At 41.1% G+C, this 19,519-nt stretch overlaps 5 protein-coding genes across 6 annotated transcripts; 2 read left to right on the plus strand and 3 right to left on the minus strand.

Moving 5' to 3' along the window:
• Nucleotides 1-118: 118 nt before the first annotated feature.
• On the plus strand, nucleotides 119-952 carry MAGE. Its single transcript, XM_017248767.3, has one exon. The coding sequence runs from the start codon at nucleotides 207-209 to the stop codon at nucleotides 909-911; it is 705 nt and encodes a 234-aa protein (XP_017104256.2). The 5' UTR covers nucleotides 119-206; the 3' UTR covers nucleotides 912-952.
• Nucleotides 953-1,941: 989 nt separating this feature from the next.
• On the minus strand, nucleotides 1,942-4,861 carry Sas-4 (spindle assembly abnormal 4). Its single transcript, XM_017249290.3, has 2 exons — nucleotides 2,892-4,861; nucleotides 1,942-2,822 (listed from the first exon to the last, which is right to left on the minus strand). The coding sequence occupies exons 1-2, from the start codon at nucleotides 4,755-4,757 to the stop codon at nucleotides 1,947-1,949; spliced, it is 2,742 nt and encodes a 913-aa protein (XP_017104779.2). The 5' UTR covers nucleotides 4,758-4,861; the 3' UTR covers nucleotides 1,942-1,946.
• Nucleotides 4,862-4,928: 67 nt separating this feature from the next.
• Nucleotides 4,929-10,781, minus strand: LOC108130641 (GPN-loop GTPase 3). Its single transcript, XM_017249207.3, has 3 exons — nucleotides 10,632-10,781; nucleotides 9,915-10,573; nucleotides 4,929-5,146 (listed from the first exon to the last, which is right to left on the minus strand). Exons 1-3 carry the CDS (start codon nucleotides 10,674-10,676, stop codon nucleotides 4,993-4,995), a joined length of 858 nt encoding a protein of 285 aa, XP_017104696.2. The 5' UTR covers nucleotides 10,677-10,781; the 3' UTR covers nucleotides 4,929-4,992.
• On the plus strand, nucleotides 5,244-9,789 carry gfzf (GST-containing FLYWCH zinc-finger protein). Of its 2 annotated transcripts, XM_017249205.3 has the most exons (4): nucleotides 5,244-6,036; nucleotides 6,513-8,401; nucleotides 8,786-8,933; nucleotides 8,996-9,789. In XM_017249205.3, exons 1-4 carry the CDS (start codon nucleotides 5,548-5,550, stop codon nucleotides 9,554-9,556), a joined length of 3,087 nt encoding a protein of 1,028 aa, XP_017104694.2. In that variant the 5' UTR covers nucleotides 5,244-5,547; the 3' UTR covers nucleotides 9,557-9,789. The 2 variants fall into 2 exon arrangements, with proteins under 2 accessions (XP_017104694.2, XP_017104695.2); XM_017249206.3 differs by lacking the exons at nucleotides 5,244-6,036; nucleotides 6,513-8,401 and adding an exon at nucleotides 8,477-8,549.
• A 1,266-nt stretch (nucleotides 10,782-12,047) lies between the features above and the next one.
• Nucleotides 12,048-18,426, minus strand: Fer1 (48 related 1). Its single transcript, XM_043212006.1, has 4 exons — nucleotides 18,043-18,426; nucleotides 17,810-17,975; nucleotides 17,478-17,622; nucleotides 12,048-12,513 (listed from the first exon to the last, which is right to left on the minus strand). Exons 1-4 carry the CDS (start codon nucleotides 18,231-18,233, stop codon nucleotides 12,260-12,262), a joined length of 756 nt encoding a protein of 251 aa, XP_043067941.1. The 5' UTR covers nucleotides 18,234-18,426; the 3' UTR covers nucleotides 12,048-12,259.
• Between the last annotated feature and the right edge of the window lie 1,093 nt (nucleotides 18,427-19,519).

Raw genomic sequence — 19,519 nt, forward strand, 5'->3', positions numbered from 1 at the left:
ACCGTTTCATAAATTGAATTTTGGCGCCAATATGGTATAAAAATACCAAACTGTTATCGATTGGCAGAACCATTTTAGCCATTTGGTATATCTAAGCGTCTTGAATACAGTCACACTATTTCTTGAAATATTATTTCGCATATCTCATTCGTATTTTTGCATTTAATTTTATATTTGACAACTATTAAGGACAATTGGATTCAAAGATGGCTAGCACATCTCGCGCTGCTAGAAGTCAGACTGTAAACCTATCTCAGACAAGCGCGTCACAGCACGTGACTGAAGTAGACGACAAAGTGCGCGGCATTTTGAACTACATCCTGGATCACTCGGCTGAAAAGATTCCAATCAAGGAAAAGGACTTACTCGCCACGGTTGGGGACAGAAAAGAAGTGGTACGCCGCCTACCGCTCGTCATCAATTTGCTGAGCACACGGTTTGGCATATTATTCAAACCGATCGATGCCACCAGCAAGACGTTTATTTGCACTGCGGAGACTCCGATGGCTTCCATTTATGAACTGACACCCACCCAGAGACCTCAATACACGCTTCTATATCTCACCCTTATGTACATCTTTATGCGAGGAAACCGCATCGAAGACACGAAGCTGTACGGGATGCTGGAAATGCTGAACATCTGTGTCGATAAAGAACATGGATACTTTGGTCCCAACATTCGCAAGCTGATCGAGGAGACTTTCATTAGGCAGCAGTATCTAAAGCGGGAGCGCTCCGTGCTGAGCGCCTACGACGATTCTAAGATCTACTTCCTCTGGGGATTGCGGGCTAAAGCTGAGATCACCTACGAACAAATGGTTCAGTTTGCATCGAAACTTTTCAACATGAATCCAATTCAGTTTGATGCTCATCTAAAGATGGCAACTGATATGGACGCTCCGAAGGATTAACAATAAATTAAATAAATAATGTTAATATTTTTTTTATTTTATATGATATGTTTAAATAAAATCACTGTTCAAAATAAGTTAAAAAAAAAGAACAACAAACGACAGTTTTTGTTAAAAGATAATATCGGATGGGATATACTCTGCAAATATTGGATATTGTTGGTCATCGGAGACCAAAACAGTTTCTTTTGAAACAAATTTTGAAAAATGTCCATGTTTCTATCTTAGAAAACATCAAAGTTATTACACTTAGGATTATTCAATTACATATATAAAAGCAGAAGCATATATGGCAACTTAAAAAAAAAAAAAAAAGTAAAAAAAAAATAAAAATAAAAAAAAGAATAAACATTACAAAACCAATTACAACAAAAAGTACAACAACAAAAACTAGAATTACAACAACCAAAGCAAGCAAGCAAAAAAAAAATTTTGTAAAAAAAAAATTACTATTTTCCCGATTTTTTGGCCCTGCTTAAGTGCAACCTATGAGAATCGAGGAGGAGGGCGATTTTTAATTTTTATTTTTAATTAATTATTATTAAACATTTTATTGAATAGTTACCAAACTGAAGAATATTTTGGAATGTTATCATACGCAAAACAACGATATTATTTTACTCTTCATTCCTATTCGACTTCAAGGCGCCCTTAAAAGTAGGCAATGGAAATATGAGTGTTTACATTTTCAGATTTTTAATTTGTAAACAAACATGTTTTCCTTTAGAAATTATAGATGAATTAAGTTAATCAGGGATGAGGAAGGAAGGAATTAAGGATATGAATACATAAGGATGTGTGAGGATTAGTATGATACAAATGGCATCCACACAAAGCCGTAACATTTTAACTTAAATAATATCTAAGTTATGCCATTTCCGATCAATCAGTTATGTATATATATGACAGCTATAGGATATAGTCAGCCGATCCCAGTTGTTCCGATTTATATAATACGAAAAGGGAAACGAAGATAACATATATTTAATAATTTAAAAACTATATTTATTGATAAAATTGGAAAACCCTCTTATTCTAATACTTGGCATAGTCAGTGTCCATGATTAGTTTACCCTCTTTATCTTTCAGACGCACACGACCATTGGAGTAGCGAGTCTCCTGGCTACCATCCGGATACACCAACTTAACAGTTCCATCAGGATACTCTCTCCTTTTATTTAGCTTTGTATGAATCTCCTTCTGGCCATTGGGCAGATTTAGAATCTTGTCCCCATTTCGCATTTGCACCAAATGAGTTCCATCCGCATAGCGCCACTCCTCCAACTTCTCCGCATCGCTGGGATCCACCACTTTGATGCTATTGTTGGGGAAATGTATTTCAACGGTTCCGTCCTTACGACGATGTTCGGTCTGTCCGTTGGGGAACTCTAATATTTCCAAACCATCCAGGTATGAGGTATGCCAGGTATTGGTTTCGGCGTAGTAGTACTTCACAGTTCCCTCTCTAATATCCGTTTCCTTAATGTCCTTGTTAAAGTAAAGCATGCGTATATTCATGCCATCGGCGCTTATCTTTTTAAGATTTCCATTGGGATACCAAATATCCCTGCTCCCATCAGCATTCACAATTTCACGCTTAAAATCACTAGATGAGTTGGCAGCCGCCGGGTGATTAGTTGGATTTGTTGGACCTGGGGATGGCTCGATTGGCTCGACTTCTTCGACCTCAGCCGAACTGCTACTTGAAGCGTAGCTCTCTTCTAGGGCCTCTGGCTTCTTTTTTGTTCTGCCTAGAGACCGGCTTCGACTTCGCTGGTGAGCACTGCCACTACTCTGGCGCCGACTAGACGACTCCTGTTGCTTTCCATGAGCTGCGGAAGCGTTTCCATCCAGGGACTGAGTTCGACGTCCATTCTCATCCACGGGTTGGGAAGCGGAAGCTGAAGGCAACTGGAACATAAAGAAACGTAAGTATTAACTGGAAACTAAGGTTATGAAAATACCAAGGGTTATACGCACCACTTTAGGAGCCAGTCGGGCAATATTCCTGTTGATCTCCTTCAGCATTTTGCTGTTGTTTTCGCGACTGATTTTGATCAGTTCGTGCTCCAGGCGCTTGTTCTCCTTGCCCAGAAGCTCGATCTCGTCGCGGTAGTTGCGCTGCTCCTTTTCGCTGGCCCGAAGCTGAGCTCGCAGTCTAGCTTGGGCAGAAACATGAGCCTGATCCTTTTGCTTAAGTTGCAGTTGAAGTGTTTCCACTTCCTGCTTAAGAGCGGCTATTTCTTTCTTTTCTTTGGTGTTGGCATTACTCTTCTGAAGCCGCATTTGCTGCTCAAACTTGCGACGCTCTTCCTCAATCTTCATTCGCTCATCGTGAAGGTAGATCTCCGCTTGAATTTTCTCATCGTGGACACGTTCCATTGCCTCCTGATGTTCCTGGGCACACCTAGCCTTCTCGAGTTCATGCTGCTGCTTGAGACGCAAAAGCTCGGTGTTTTTCTCCTTGAATGTGGCAATTTCAGCTTCCAATTCCTCGAGGCGAGTGCGAACCAGGTTGGCTTTTTCTTGAAGATCTTGCGTTAGGGGTTCCTGCGCCTGCTGGCCGGCTGCAGTTCCCTTCTTTTTCTGTTCCAGAGCCTGAAATAGAGCGGATTTAAACTGCTCAAAGAGGTGAATGTTGGAGCCATCGGCAAGAGTTGAACCATCGGAGTATTCGTGGGTATCATTGGAGTCGGAAAAACGTACTCGCACTTGGGCTTTGCCCACCTGAATTGGGGTCATGGTCATAGTTTGTTCTGTGGACTCTTCGTCCTCCAGCTCTTCATCGTTCTCTTCATTATTTTCTTCATCAATTTCTTGAACGATTACTTCCCCAACCTCCGGCTGTAGTCGCATCTGCCGTACTTGCTGCGTGACCACAATCTGATCCGAGTCATCCGCCATATTTCGGCGGTGTTCCTTGCGAGCCATAAAGGCACGTATGCAGCTGGAATTCATATCGAAGTTACCCTCACTGGCCTTCTGTTCCAACAACTCAAAGATACTGACATTGCTATCATCCTCTACCCGGATTTGGGCTGAACGCCGTTGGATGAGGGGTTTAATGTTTTGAGTATCCAGCACCTGTGCCCAGCAAACACCTGTTAACGGACTTGCCTCTGAGGAAGCTTCATCGTCAGCTAGTCCTGCATTTTTCCTGTTGTCTCTGAAACGGACTTTCGGGGAGATACTGGAGGCAGTGGTTGAAGATATATGGGAAGACTTGAGATCCGGCGTCGAACTGACAACGTTATTGGAGCTGATAAGGAGCTGCTGGAAGCGCTGTTCGGTCAGGTCGAGTGGGGGATGGTTTTTAGGAGCAGGGGCAGGAACACTCATAGGGACTGGAACAGGAGCAGGATCCTTGCGCGTTTTAATATTACTTTTCTTCAGAGGCGTACGATATTGAGGATGTGCGTTGGCGTATTTGTAGCGAGGAAGATTGTCCAATCTCAACTCATCCGGATTGATTTTAAACCGCTGCTTCAGACCCTCTCCCCGTCGCAGAAATGGGCGTTTGGGCTTAGCTACCTGAGGGCTGGTTCTGACCACTTCTTCATGTTCTGGATGCTCCATTAGTCTCGGCATTTGAATGGAGGGTTCCTCAACATCCTCCTCCTCCTCGAGGACGCTGTTCTCTGCACTATCCCCATCCTTATGCAGTAGTCCCAGCATTTTGTACATATTGCGTTGTTCCAAACCCAACAGAATGCGTTGATTATTCTGACGCTCCGCCAGGAGTCTCCTCTGCTCATCCTGCCATCGATTCAGCGCGGCCAGGCGCTTAGTGATAGCTTCCTGGCTGACGGTTAGACCCACGGGACTCTCGTCGAGGTCCTCCTGCATGATTTAATTAACATCGAATTGCGGCTAATAAGCTTGTTTATTTAGAGCGTCTAAACGCGGAGGGCAGTTTTTCAAATTACGAAGCAGAGCTGCAAAAACACAATAAGGTGGCAACGCTGCAGCCAGGGATGCAATAGCTGATATATTCTTATTTTATTTTAATGTATTTATTACTGGTATATTAATTTTTCTTTAAGTTTAAAACAATAAAAAACAGCTTAAAAATATATTTGTTTTATGTATCATTCCTTTCCTCCTCATCAGGCTCATCAAAGTCCCTTACTTTGACATCAGCATCTTCCCCGTATTGCAATACATTGTCGATTTGTAGCAGGAGATCGCCAATATTTTCCTCATCTTGTGGATCCAAAGGGAAAAATCGCACCAAACTGCAAAACAAGAAAATAAAAATAAAATAGTTTAATAATATTTAGTAAAAACAATGGAAAAGAGCTGACAAGTGGCAACACCAACGCCATTTAAACGCTCGCAACCCTGGTATTTTCACAAATCCATTATTTCATCGCGTCGCAGAAAAAAAAATGTGCTTGTGTTGTTAATTTGGACGGGAAAACCAAATAAAACCATTAAAAAGTGATTTAAGACGTGATTAGTTAGTGTCCAATTAATATTTACGGGGATTTGGCGAATGGGCGCGCAACTGGAGAGCTGATGAAATACCACCAAAAATCCCAACCAACAAATTTAAAGCCACACACACAAAATCGCCTAATTTACGATACAAAACACTTTTCTGGAAAATCGAAAAACGCTAAAAACGCCGAAACATATGGAGGGATTCGAACTCAAACAGAAGATGGATGCGCTGGAGGACCACGGCATGGACCTGACCAAGGTGTCCGTGGTGCGGTCCGCCAAGGGCGTCGACATGCTTTGCGTTGACGATTATCTATACCACTTTGACCGCATTGGCAAAGACAAAACATACCGATGGCTGTGCAACCGGCGAAAAGACCGATCCACTCCATGCAAATCCCGCATATGTACCATTCTTCCCAATCCCATGAACAAGCAGGATCACGTAGTGGTGGAAGTGATTCAGCCCCACATCCATCCACGTTGCAGCGACCACGAAGTCAACAAGGTGGCCCAACGCAAACGGCTATCGGTCATGAAGATGGACGACGCCTATAGCACCACCCAGCCAAAGCGGGCGCGACTGTACGAGCGCGCCAACAAGGGCTTGAATCCGCCGGAGTGGATCCAGGGCGGGATTGACACCTCCGCCCTGGAAGCCTCCTTTCAGCTGGACTTTGAGGTGCGTCTGCTGGCTCTTATAGCTGGCACTCAGGATTTTAATAAATTGAATATGAAACTCTCTAAGAGGCTGATAACCTGACCTATTTTTTTAAATTATAATAATTATAATTATAGATAATATAAATGAGAATTAGGTTAACTCTTATGTTTCTAAAATGGGCAGGGCTTAAACTATTGATAGGGTAAATTTTTAGGGATTGGTTTATGATATGTATGATTATTATTTTTATTAAAGGCAATGTCTTCAAGATTAGCAAAAAAAATGGTCACATTACTAGGTGTTTACAAACATTTCAAAGATTTGTATGTCAGGAAGAAGGATATATTATAACTAAAGGGATAAAACAGGACACAGGATGAGTAATTTTTGGAGGGACATGACATATATGGTAGGACTTCCCTATTACTTGTGACTTCAGCTATAATTCTCACATTTTTAAACTTTTATTAAAATTTTAATTCCTTTCTTTAAAGGACAAAGAACGTATATTCATGCTGAGACGACGAGATGGTCGCGTGATGGTGTGCATCGACGGCCACTTGTACTATTTGGACGGCAAGTCCTACAGAGGAGACGTGTTTCGATGGACATGCGTCAGGAAGCGGGACATAGAGTGCACGGCCTATATCTGCACCGAAGCGACGCTGACAGGATCCCATCGCTTGCACGCCTTGGAAACAGACGCCCACATCCACCCGCACTACTCCGCCACCAAGTTGATGCACATGTTCGCCAAGCACCAGATCGTCCTGGTAGAGGATGAGCAGACAGCTGAAGTGTTAGCCGAATGCCCCAATCTGGAGTACTTTGATACCGAAAATTCGTATGAGGTGGGACAGCGGTGCGATGATCTAGAATCGATCATAATCGAGGAATGCGAGGAGAACTACGATGTGTATGTGGGGGCCGAGGGTGGAGGGCCTTCCGAAGTTCAAGACAGCCAATACATGGAGATGGTTTCCCAAGTCGACCAGTCGGATCATCCGAAGCAGGAATCGAAGTGGCCCGCGGCTTTCCAAGTGATTGCCGACTATGAGCCGCCACCAGGATACAATCCGCTTACAGAGACCGACCTGACCAAGTTCACCTTTCTGCCCTCGGCAAAGGGTCGCAAGGTGCTGTGCTTGAACAGACACCTGTACCATTTTGACTCCCAGAGCCGATCTAATGGCCACATGTTCTTCACATGCATCAATCGTCGGGACAAGATCAACACCTGCCACGTTCGCATTACCTTGAATCCGGTGGAAAACGGGCCATTGGTGCTGCGCATCAATGGGGAGCACACGCATCTGCCAGACCTCAAAGAGATCGTACGTCGCCTCAAGCAACAGGCAAAGCTGGACAGCGACCTAAAGCAAATCAAGATGGATCATGAGGTGGAAGTGGCCTATGAGAGCAACGAGGACATAGCCAGTCAGACAGGAGAAGCCTTTGAAGGTGACGCCAGCATAGATGACAGCTACGAGCAGGTGGACACCAGCAATGTGGTGATGAAGAAGGTTATTGGAATCGACGGAGCCATCAAAATGGAGCCAGAAGCCAAAGCCAACATGATTGTCCAGTACATGAAGGATGGATCTGACAACATAAGTGCCAAAATAGAGATTCTTCCAGATGCACTGGTGGGACTCAACACATCGACACCATTGCCGAAGCCTCAGCCGGAGATTACCAACATCCGCAGGAAGCGAGAAGTGGTTGAGCCTGTCAAGGGCGCCCAACCCGATATGGATCTCACCAAGATCTGCACTCTGCGCTCGGCCAAGGGGCACGAGCTGCTCTGCGTCGATGGCTACATTTACCACGCCAAGAATCGGGGGGTCATTTCACGCAACTACTGGGTATGCATAAAGGGTCGCGACCCGGAGATCAACTGCAAGAGCCGCATCTCGACCGCCACCCAAAAAGATGGCTCCATCCGCGTGCTACGTGTCTACAACCATCACTGTCATCCATTCAGCGAGGACGACATCAAGCGGCGCCTCTTCAACGAGATTAACAAGAAGAACAATAAGAAGCTTAAGTTCCGGCCACTGCACTTTATCGGCAAGTCACTGGATCAGATCAAGGAGGAGTACGGCGACTTGGCCATCGAGCGTCTCAATGTCTCCAATATCAGCAACGATATTGTGGTTCACAAGAAGCCAAGGGTTTCTGGAAGCCAAAATAGTTCAGCCTCCATAAAAATAGAATCGCAAGAGGAGGAAGACGATGTCATCGAGGAGGACGATATTGAGCAGGACTGCGAGGAAGTCCCCCTGGAAGAAGATCAGCAGTACATGGAAATGGAGAACACAGATGCCATAATTGAAGTCGTGGAGGAATCGGCCGATGATATTGATGGCTACGGCTCTGTTGAGTAAGTACAGGGTATCTTATAGTCGTTAAACCATATTTAAATCATAAAACTCGTTTGAATTGTCATTGAAACGAACACCTGCAGTCTGTGGGAGCTTTTAAAACCTCGTCAGTGGTATTTCAGAGCTCCGCGAGTGCATAACAACTTTGTAGGTTTAAAATTATTTAATAACAAAACATACCATAGGAAACTAACACATCACTAACCATACTTATATGCATACTTATAAAAATCCAACAAGAGAAAAAATTGAACCAAAAATAGAAAAATTTGTAAGAGGAGAGACAGAGGCAAATGGCTTTCACTTTTAGAGCTAGTTGGGGCCGGTAAACCGGTCGAACGAGAGGCCACCAAAAAGCTAATGCTGATTTTTTTTGCCCACAGACCCATATACACCATGAAACTGTACGCCGTCTCCGATGGGCCACCCTCCCTGGCCGTTCGCATGACCCTCAAGGCCTTGAACATCCAATACCAGCTGATCAACGTGGACTTTTGTGCCCTGGAGCACCGAACTGAGGATTATGCAAAGGTGAATACACACTACAGTGGCGAAAATAATAAAATACTAAAATAAGACATAATCCCTTTCAGATGAACCCGCAGAAGGAAATACCCGTGCTGGACGACGATGGGTTCTATTTGTCGGAGAGTATCGCCATTATGCAATATCTGTGCGATAAGTATGCACCCGACTCGACTCTGTACCCGCAGGATGTTAACCAGCGAGCACTGATAAATCAGCGGCTGTGCTTCAACATGGGCTTCTACTATGCACCGATTTCGGCCCACAGCATGGCACCCATTTTCTTTGACTACGATCGCACACCCATGTCGCTCAAGAAGGTGCAGAACGCCCTCGAGGTGTTCGAAACCTATTTGGAGAGACTGGGAACCAAGTACGCTGCTGGTGACAATCTAACCATCGCCGATTTTGGTCTAATTTCGGCTACACTGTGCCTGGAAGCCATCGACTTTGACTTGCTGCAGTATCCCCTGGTTGCCAAGTGGTACAACACCTTCAAGGAGGAGTATCCACAGTTGTGGGAAATCGCCAATAGCGGAATGGAGGAGATCAGCGCGTTCGAACAGAATCCTCCAGATTTATCCCAAATGGAGCACCCATTTCACCCGACGCGCAAAACGAAAGCTTAATTGCTTAGAATTTAAGTCTTTTTTGGCTAGGAAAGTTGTACAATTATTTCATTTTAATTTTGGAAGTTAAATTTATATAATTTTATATATATGATAATGAGCTCGACTCGAAATTCGAAGCACCGAAGATTTATTAGAAAAATCAACGGAATTAATTGTGTAATTACCTACTAAAATATACCTTTTTCAATCCTTTGAATACGAATTGAAACTATAGTACTATTTTTATCAAGCTTGCACCTAATAAGTTTGAAGAAAAACTAATTATATACACAATAAATAAATATAAAGATTTAATCATAACTAAAAGACTTAAAATCTTTTTAATGAAACTTCACAAAAAAATAGGATAACTTACCTGAAATCCTCAATCAGTGATCCAATGGCTTCTGTAAGCTTTCGATACTTTTCTCCAAAGCCGCTTCCAATTGTCAGCTCGCCCATGAGATTGTGTGAATCCGGTTCTAGGTAGAACTCCAATTGCTTTCGCGCTTCGGAGCTCAGGAGATCACACTTGGTAAGTACGTTGACATGCGGCTGCTCCATATTGGCCATAACACTCAACGCAGCCATTGTACCGGATATAAACTTGGCGCCGTCCACCATGAATTGGGAATCGAGACAAAAGACTACACATGTCCGAAAGTTCCATGACTCGAGCAACTGCACCAGCTGCTTTCCCATCTTGAGGTGGGTGAACAGTTCTATCTGGCCAGGCATATCAAACAGTATATAATCATCGTCCGGCTCGCCGACCATAAGTTCATTCTCGCCGCCGCAGAGCTGATCCTTAAGCCAATCTTGGTTTTCGATCAGGAACTCCAGACAGAAGATGAGGCCTCCGTTCGGACCATAGTGAAGCTCCTCGTCTTCCATGGCGTCGTCCAAGTGGATCAACTCCCGTATATCCGTGAGCGGGGTGTAACTAAAGTGCTCTGCCGCCGGATCCAGGTTTACAACCTGAATATTCCGCTTAGAATCCATGGCATACTGTTGCATGTTACTGCAATACGTCGACTGGAAAGGGTTTAGTTGGGAAAATTATACAAAATATGGGAAGTTTTTCTAGTCTCACCTTCCCGCTGCCAGCTGGCCCCACAATTATTTGTGCATAACGCATATTTTGAAAGGAATAAACAAATTTCTAATATCAAAACAAATTCTTAAAGCGTGCGGTCCAAATACAGTGTTGCCAAAGCGTTTGAAGCTAAGGATTTTTGTGCCCCAATTTTGAAAGCACATTGGCAGGTCTTCTAATTTGGCTAAGACTGGGCATACTAAGAAAATTCAAAATTGTAGTTTTAGAAAAAGCTTAAACCGCATCTATTATATTTGTATTACAAAAAATTGATTATTATTGTATAATTTATTTGTTATTTTTATGTAATAATTAACATTTCAAAATTCTTGTAAAATAAAAACATCTTTGCAGTAACAGACTTTCCTTTTAAAAAGCTTTTCATTGGCGCCATCGAAACGCCTGCTTTAGATATTCTTAATCGGAATCTTAAATTTAATGTAACATTTAACTGTAAAGCTGAAAAGATTAAAAAGATTGGGAGGTCCTCTCGTTTCCTGTGCATGAAGCTCCTGTTTCATAAGATTTTATACGCAGATATGCTTACGCGATTTTCCAAAATACTAATCCAATATTAAGCCGATTGTGAAATGCTGGGTTATCAAGATCCTTGATTTATAGCCTTCTGCAGCTGTTGCCGCCTTCAGTTAATTAAATCTTTGACCACAACAGAAGGCATTCATTTACATATGATCGAATTGTTAGATCAACCAGGCCCTCGAACAATCAAAACGCTCAATCACGTCATCACTCGAAACACCCCCCTGAGCCACGGACTAATCCTAATTGCAGATAAACATCTAAATTACTCAGCCAAACGCGTCACAAGGACAACAGCTGTCAGTCCTTTGGTTGACAGTCATAATGATTTTTTAAATGACACGCTTTTGATGAAAAATAAAAACGATTAAAAATAATAATTTTTCTTTTTTTTTTTACAGAAAAACTTTGATCGAAGTGTGTGCATGCATGTCTGAAGACCGGAAATAATTTTCTAGTTGCACTGACCCGTTTTCAGTGAAGTACACTGAAAAAAGAGTGAAATCCTTCAGAAGTAAGCTTTTTTTATAAATATAAATTGTTTATAAAAGATAATGCATTTAAAACTTTGAGTCGTAAGCCACAATGCACAATATTAATAAATCCAATTTTTGAAAACATTTATTGTATTTCAAAAATCAATCATTTTTTGAAGTGCACACCCACCCCAAAAATGAAAAAATATATATTCGTTGTCGCTGTTTTTTAATGATATCGACAACAGGCAGGGTGCCGAGACCGAGACCCAGGCCGAGGCCACGAGGACAAACAGGACCAGGTGTTCAATATTTTACCGTGCTGATAACTATATAATTTAGCTTCGAATTGCTCCCTTTGCCCCGGCCGTTTGAACTGCAATCAGATTGGGTCGAGTTGATTTGCTTGAGATGTTTATTCGATTTAAACTAAACCACTAAGTATAACATTTAGATATTAGCAAACTTAGAGCAATTAAATACCACAGAACATGTTTTCTTCGTATAATTATTAAATTGATTAATATATGTTAGATGTCGTGACTAGCAAAGCTTGACTAGTTTGGTTTCCAATGAATCCTTTGCTTTTTTCTTATCCCTACGGGATCCTCACATTCCATTGCCACTGCCAAAGATGCTGGCCGCAGCTCCAGGATCTGACATATCGGCACTACCGCTGAAGTCCTCGCTGCTTTGGTTGCTATTTTGATTCTGGTTGGAGTTGCTGTTGTTGTAGTGTTGGGGTTGGGGCTGCGACAAGGGACCCCGGGGGTCCTCGGGGGTCCAAGTGCGGGCGTAGAGCTTGCTGCCAGGATAACGATCTCCCTTGCGGTACCAGGACAATGAGTGCGACACTCCGCCAGCTGGAATTAAATCAAAAATAGGATAAGAATTAGTATATTATATATTTTAGGATTTTTAATAGATAAAGATGTATCTTAAGAGACAATTACACACACATTCCAATCAAAAGTCAAGCGCCGCCCAAACAATTAAAATTGTTGCCGAAAAACTGAGCAAATGCCATTAGCAGCCACATTACAGGGTCCATCATAGACCAAAGCAAACAAGCAAACTGGAATAGAAGGGTTCATCCCTGGCACTCTTCCCGGATCCTGGGCGGTTTGTTGTTGCAGCTGCCACCCTGCTGTGCTCCGCCATTTGCCTTGGACAAACAAAAACGGAAAACCGAATACTGAAAACCAAAGCCCAAACCGAAATCCGTATCCTCCAACCCCGATTTCTGCATATTTGGCTACATCCAATCGGCTTGCACCCAGAACCGGCGTCCCACCCAAGTCGGGCAATTTGTAGGACTGGCAGTTTTCGAGTGCTTGATGCGGGTGTTACTCAAATATGCGACACCCCCACCCCCACTCGGATGTGCTGCGGCACAGCATCCTTGTCTGGCAAGTTGGTGTGAACATATGCCAGGCGCGTGCCTCATCCTTGTGGGGACTCTCCGGCTCCAAGAAAAACTTTCGTTTTACTTTTTGCAAGAGCGTCGATATGTATTTGGTTGTATTTTTGTTTTTGCAGAAACATTTTTAATGCCCGTTAAGCATGAAAACGCTTTTCCCATCAGCTTGGGCCATCTCCTCTCACTTGGCCCCTTTCGACCAGGTCGCTCGCCTTTCATGCCATTCCGTTCCATTTTGGCCTTTAAGCGGCAACAGCGACAGCAGCCATCTGCTCGAGTGTAACGAATTTCTCACGCTATGATTATGTCGATTGGCTGTGTGTTGTTGTTTCTGTTATTGTTACTATTTTGTTCGGCTCCCACCCACCACCTCCGCCCACCCTCGCCATTGTTTGGGCCCAGGCAAGGGAACCGAGCAAGGTGCATGCATATGGGCTTTTTATCGGGCAAAAATATACTTTGTATCTAAGCTTGCATGTTCATTTTATCGACTGGACTGATAAACGATTCCAAAAAGAGGGTAATTATAAACAAAATCAATCTAAATTTTACACTAACAAGAACAAAAATCTATCTTCTGCAGAAGCACCATCAAAGCAAAAAAAAAATTTAATAAAAAACTATTTTTTCGTTGATTTTAAATCTAAATCTTTGGGCCATTCTGTTGATCCATGCATTTTCCCCATTTTAAAAGAGGGTCCCTCAGAAAATTTGAGAAAAAATTGGAAAAATATTTTGTTTGTAGATTTTGATGCAGATTCATGGAGAATCCATCTACAAATCGTTTAAGGTATTCCGCTCCTGAATCCGATGATTATTGACAAAGATATAGCCTTTTCGGGAGGCCATTCTGTTGATCCACGCATTTTCCCCATTTTTTAAGGGAGTCCCTCAGAAAATTTGAGAAAAAATTTGAAAAATATTTTGTTTGTAGATTTTGATGCAGATTCATGGAGAATCCATCTACAAATCGTTTAAGGTATTCCGCTCTTGAATCCGATGATTATTGACAAAGATATAGCCTTTTCGGGGGGCCATTCTGTTGATTCATCCATTTTCCCCATTTTTGAAGGGATTCCCTCAGAAAATTTGAGAAAAAATTTGAAAAATATTTTGTTTGTAGATTTTGATGCAGATTCATGGAGAATCCATCTACAAATCGTTTAAGGTATTCCGCTCCTGAATCCGATGATTATTGACAAAGATATAGCCTTTTCGGGAGGCCATTCTGTTGATCCACGCATTTTCCCCATTTTTTAAGGGAGTCCCTCAGAAAATTTGAGAAAAAATTTGAAAAATATTTTGTTTGTAGATTTTGATGCAGATTCATGGAGAATCCATCTACAAATCGTTTAAGGTATTCCGCTCCTGAATCCGATGATTATTGACAAAGATATAGCCTTTTCGGGAGGCCATTCTGTTGATCCACGCATTTTCCCCATTTTTTAAGGGAGTCCCTCAGAAAATTTGAGAAAAAATTTGAAAAATATTTTGTTTGTAGATTTTGATGCAGATTCATGGAGAATCCATCTACAAATCGTTTAAGGTATTCCGCTCTTGAATCCGATGATTATTGACAAAGATATAGCCTTTTCGGGGGGCCATTCTGTTGATTCATCCATTTTCCCCATTTTTGAAGGGTTTCCCTCAGAAAATTTGAGAAAAAATTTGAAAAATATTTTGTTTGTAGATTTTGATGCAGATTCATGGAGAATCCATCTACAAATCGTTTAAGGTATTCCGCTCCTGAATCGGATGATTATTGACAAAGATATAGCCTTTTCGGGGGGCCATTCTGTTGATCCATGCATTTTCCCCATTTTTGAAGGGTGTCCCTCAGAAAATTTGAGAAAAAATTTGAAAAATATTTTGTTTGTAGATTTTGATGCAGATTCATGAAGAATCCATCTACAAATCGTTTAAGGTATTCCGCTCCTGAATCGGATGATTATTGACAAAGATATAGCCTTTTCGGGGGGGCCATTCTGTTGATTCATGCATTTTCCCCATTTTTTAAGGGAGGCACTCAGAAAATTTTAGAAAAAATTTGAAAAATATTTTGTTTGTTAATTTTGATGCAGATTCATGCAGAATCCATCTACAAATCGTTTAAGGTATTCCGCTCCTGAATCCGATGATTATTGACAAAGATATAGCCTTTTCGGGAGGCCATTCTGTTGATCCACGCATTTTCCCCATTTTTGTAGGGAGTCCCTCCAAAAATTTGAGAAAAAATTTGAAACATATTTTGTTTGTAGATTTTGATGCAGATTCAAGGAGAATCCATATACAAATCGTTTAAGGTATTCCGCTCCTGAATCCGATGATTATTGACAAAGATATAGCCTTTTCTGGGGGCCGTTCTGTTGATTCATGCATTTTCCCCATTTTTGAAGGGTGTCCCACAGAAAATTTGAGAAAAAATTTGAAAAATATTTCGTTTGTAGATTTTGATGCAGATTAATGGAGAATCCATCTACAAATCGTTTAAGGTATTCCGCTCTTGAATCCGATGATTATTGACAAAGATATAGCCTTTTCGGGAGGCCATTCTGTTGATTCACGCATTTTCCCCATTTTTGTAGGGAGTCCCTCCGAAAATTTGAGAAAAAATTTGAAAAATATTTTGTTTGTAGATTTTGATGCAGATTCATGGAGAATCCATCTACAAATCGTTTAAGGTATTCCGCTTTTGAATCCGATGAATATTGACAAAGATATAGCCTTTTCGGGTGGCCATTCTGTTGATTTGTGCATTTTCCCCATTTTTGAAGGGAGTCCCTCACAAAATTTGAGAAAAAATTTGAAAAATATTTTGTTTGTAGATTTTGATGCAGATTCGTGGAGAATCCATCTACAAATCGTTTAAGGTATTCCGCTTCTGAATCGGATGATTATTGACAAAGATATAGCCTTTTCGGGGGGCCATTCTGTTGATTCATGCATTTTCCCCATTTTTGAAGGGAGTTCCTCGGAAAATTTGAGAAAAAATTTGAAAAATATTTTGTTTGTAGATTTTGATGCAGATTCGTGGAGAATCCATCTACAAATCGTTTAAGGTATTCCGCTCCTGAATCGGATGATTATTGACAAAGATATAGCCTTTTCGGGGGCCATTCTGTTGATTCATGTATTTTCCACATTTTTGAAGGGAGTCCCTCAGAAAATTTGAGAAAAAATTTGAAAAATATTTTGTTTGTAGATTTTGATGCAGATTCGTGAAGAATCCATCTACAAATCGTTTAAGGTATTCCGCTTCTGAATCGGATGATTATTGACAAAGATATAGCCTTTTCGGGGGGCCATTCTGTTGATTCATGCATTTTCCCCATTTTTGAAGGGAGTCCCTCGGAAAATTTGAGAAAAAATTTTAAAAATATTTTGTTTGTAGATTTTGTTGCAGATTCGTGGAGAATCCATCTACAAATCGTTTAAGGTATTCCGCTCTTGCATCGGATGATTATTGACAAAGATATAGCCTTTTTGGGGGGCAATTCTGTGTATTCATGCATTTTCCCTATTTTATAATTATTTTGGGAATAATTAAGGGAATAAGGGAAAAAGCCATAAACAATCCTTGTTACATATACATTTAATTTTAATTCCCAAAGCTGTAAATCTCGAGGAAGTTTACTCAGCTAAAATATATTTTTTTTATAAAAAAAAACAAGTTCCAATCCAACTTATAACCAAACCGAAATGAGTGTTTTGACACACATGAATAAAAATGGTAAAAAAAAAAATTTGTGGAAATTTTTTAAGGACCATACATAACACTCAATCGAGAAGGGTAAAGGGGTACCAATTCGCGTAACTTCAAAATCAACACCCTGGAATACCCAGAATATTAGTTATGCAGATGCTTTTGAATAAGATCCCCTTGCAAATCGAGGGAACTCGTTGCAGGCTGCAGTGTCATACATTTTGAATAGGAAAATTATTAACCAAAAAACCGTGACCAAAGCAACTTTTATGAGCTGGCACACGGAACCCCTAATCCAGCACCATTGTATCCCAGGGAAACTTGTGAAAACCCAGCCATGCCACATTCACATCCGCATCCACGGTGATCGATGCGACGGCAATGAGCAAAACAATTTGCTTGACTGGCAGTCACGCAAAGCCCGCAATGCGAACCCAACTAAGCCACCGGGCTAGAAGTGTGAAAATTCTAATTAGTTACACTTAGCCCGGCACAACAGACCCCGAACCGATGGCAGGATGCAGCTCAGCATCCCCCCTGAATCGGATATATTCTTCCAAACCACGGATGGCCTTTGAATAAGGTTACTGCCCCTGATGAATTATGTTATTAAATGTATTCCACGGACCCGCTGACCGTCCGCCCACTTACTACCTACACATGTAATAGAATAATAGATGGCATTTGATTGATTGACAACTCACTGCGATCCTTGAGGATGATTTTCTTGGGCGGTTCCTTCTGGTAATTTCGCTGCAAGCTCAGTCCAGGTTCGTTGCCGTTTTTGTCCTTCTTAACCATTTCGCTCAGGAAGGTTATATAGCTAATGGCCAGCTTGAGTGTGTCGACCTGAAGATATTAAAAATTTACTGGGTTATGAAGGGCAGTTGAAATTTTAAATATTTATTTCAAAAACAAAGGTTTTTACTTTTTTCTATTTTAAGATTTTCAATTTCCTTGTAAAAATAATTTCTGGGAAATTTGTAGCCCATAACTTAAACATTAAATTATTTACTATCATTAACATAAAATATACCTTGCTGAGTCGCTTTTCATAGGGTAGTGTGGGAATATGGGTTCGTAGGCCCTCAAAGGCCTCATTGATGCTCTGCATCCGCCGACGCTCTCGGAGATTGGCCGCCTGCCGTTGCTGGGCCATTTGGGAGGCGCACTTCAAGCGCCTCGGCTTGTGACTACGCCGGCTAAATAAGGATAATATTTTCAATGTTTGTTAAAATAGAAATCAGACAATATAAAATCAAATCTTACGTCTTTTCATTGTTCTCCTGATCGCTATTGAAGCCACTGCTATAGGCATCGTCCTCGTCATCGCTTTCCGAGCTGTGTTCATCCCCAAAGAAGTACTCGGAACTGGAGGTGGAGGCATTGGTGGCCTGGGAGCCCTCGAAAAAGTGGCGCGCCATAGTGGCCTCCAAGTCAAAGTTATCCATTGAAAACATTATCACACAGTTCCGATTTTCGCGACTTGTAAATCTGTTGCTAATTGCCAGCTAAGTGCATAACGGTAAAGCTAACACTTCCGATTTCCTAATTGGCGACGCGTGACCAGCACGTGCCGCAAACTTTGGGATTCCGGCTAGGGGAAGTACAAAATCAGACAAGTGCAACGCGTGTCGTCGGTCTTTGACTTTTGCTCCTGAAATTGGATATAGCATAATGGAAGTGTTAACGATTTTATCAGTCTTTTTTTTGTACTTGTTCAGTTGTTGGATTACTGATAATAAACATGTTGGACACTATTTCGATTAGATAAGGATTGATTTACAATCAGGTTGTGAATATCGGAATAGTATTTACATATTTATGATTGATAAAGCCATAGGGTAACATTAAGTGTAGGATATAACAATACAACCATTCTATTGAATAGTAAATTGAACATTAAGGGACTTGTGAGTCAAAACTTTTTCCAATAACTATTAAAATCTATATATTTAAATATATTAAAATCAATAACACTAATAACCCAATTAAAATAAATAGTCATATAATCATTATAGTATAATGAAAATGGCTTATCACCAAAAATCATTTGAAACATTTAAGTTTATTTAAAATAATTCAAATAAACTATCATGAAAATTTAATAAATCAATTTCAGTCATTTTTATATTTAGCCGATATTTATTGATATATTGTGATTTTGAATAATAATATATGGCTTACCTTTTCTTGAAACTTTTAGAAATATCCAATAATCCTTTAAATTTCCGCCAAAATCCAAGAGAACACACTTTTCTATTCGTAATCAGTATCATAAAACTTAAAATATTTTCCAATTGCACATAATTTTTTATCACTAAACTATCCGGAACTTTGACACTATTAACAATAGCTGTAATATTGCTAACTTTATAAACAATATTTTTTTTTTATAGACAGAACCGAACACCGCGTTGTGTTGCAAACTCAGGGACTGCCGGAAAGCGAATGCCTGTACCCTGGTCCTGAAACTATCGCAGGACTTGTCTGATAAGAAGTTTTTGGCGAAGGGTGGTTTTATATCATACAGATGTGTGTTTTGTCTATCAATGGCGGTGCTACATCAAAAGGTACAGCCAAAGGGGCGGAGCCAAGGCATCCACCAATCGGAAAATGCCAGCTGAAAAGTTGGGGTGGAAATAAGCTTAATAAGCTTTACCCACTGTATGGGGTGGGTTAGGGGTACGCCCGGGCCATGCTCTACAATTCACACTAAAAACTCATTCAATTGTTTTTCGAATCG

The sequence above is a fragment of the Drosophila bipectinata genome, chromosome 3R (genome assembly GCF_030179905.1).
Source record: "Drosophila bipectinata strain 14024-0381.07 chromosome 3R, DbipHiC1v2, whole genome shotgun sequence".
NCBI classification, from domain to species: domain Eukaryota; kingdom Metazoa; phylum Arthropoda; class Insecta; order Diptera; family Drosophilidae; genus Drosophila; species Drosophila bipectinata.

Bases quoted from the DNA above. Each gene is read 5' to 3' on its own strand.
- gfzf (XM_017249205.3), top strand. From the start codon at position 5,548: ATGGAGGGATTCGAACTCAAACAGAAGATGGATGCGCTGGAGGACCAC. The intron at 6,037-6,512 runs GTGCGTCTGCTG...CTTTCTTTAAAG, and splicing joins CCTTTCAGCTGGACTTTGAG to GACAAAGAACGTATATTCAT. The intron at 8,934-8,995 runs GTGAATACACAC...AATCCCTTTCAG, and splicing joins GAACTGAGGATTATGCAAAG to ATGAACCCGCAGAAGGAAAT.
- MAGE (XM_017248767.3), top strand. From the start codon at position 207: ATGGCTAGCACATCTCGCGCTGCTAGAAGTCAGACTGTAAACCTATCT.
- Fer1 (XM_043212006.1), bottom strand. From the start codon at position 18,233: ATGTTTTCAATGGATAACTTTGACTTGGAGGCCACTATGGCGCGCCAC. The intron at 17,976-18,042 runs GTAAGATTTGAT...ATCCTTATTTAG, and splicing joins CAGGAGAACAATGAAAAGAC to CCGGCGTAGTCACAAGCCGA. The intron at 17,623-17,809 runs GTATATTTTATG...TAATATCTTCAG, and splicing joins ATGAAAAGCGACTCAGCAAG to GTCGACACACTCAAGCTGGC.
- Sas-4 (XM_017249290.3), bottom strand. From the start codon at position 4,757: ATGCAGGAGGACCTCGACGAGAGTCCCGTGGGTCTAACCGTCAGCCAG. The intron at 2,823-2,891 runs GTGCGTATAACC...TTTATGTTCCAG, and splicing joins CCCGACTGGCTCCTAAAGTG to TTGCCTTCAGCTTCCGCTTC.
- LOC108130641 (XM_017249207.3), bottom strand. From the start codon at position 10,676: ATGCGTTATGCACAAATAATTGTGGGGCCAGCTGGCAGCGGGAAG. The intron at 10,574-10,631 runs GTGAGACTAGAA...AACCCTTTCCAG, and splicing joins GGCCAGCTGGCAGCGGGAAG to TCGACGTATTGCAGTAACAT. The intron at 5,147-9,914 runs GTAAGTTATCCT...CTTGTTTTGCAG, and splicing joins TCACTGATTGAGGATTTCAG to TTTGGTGCGATTTTTCCCTT.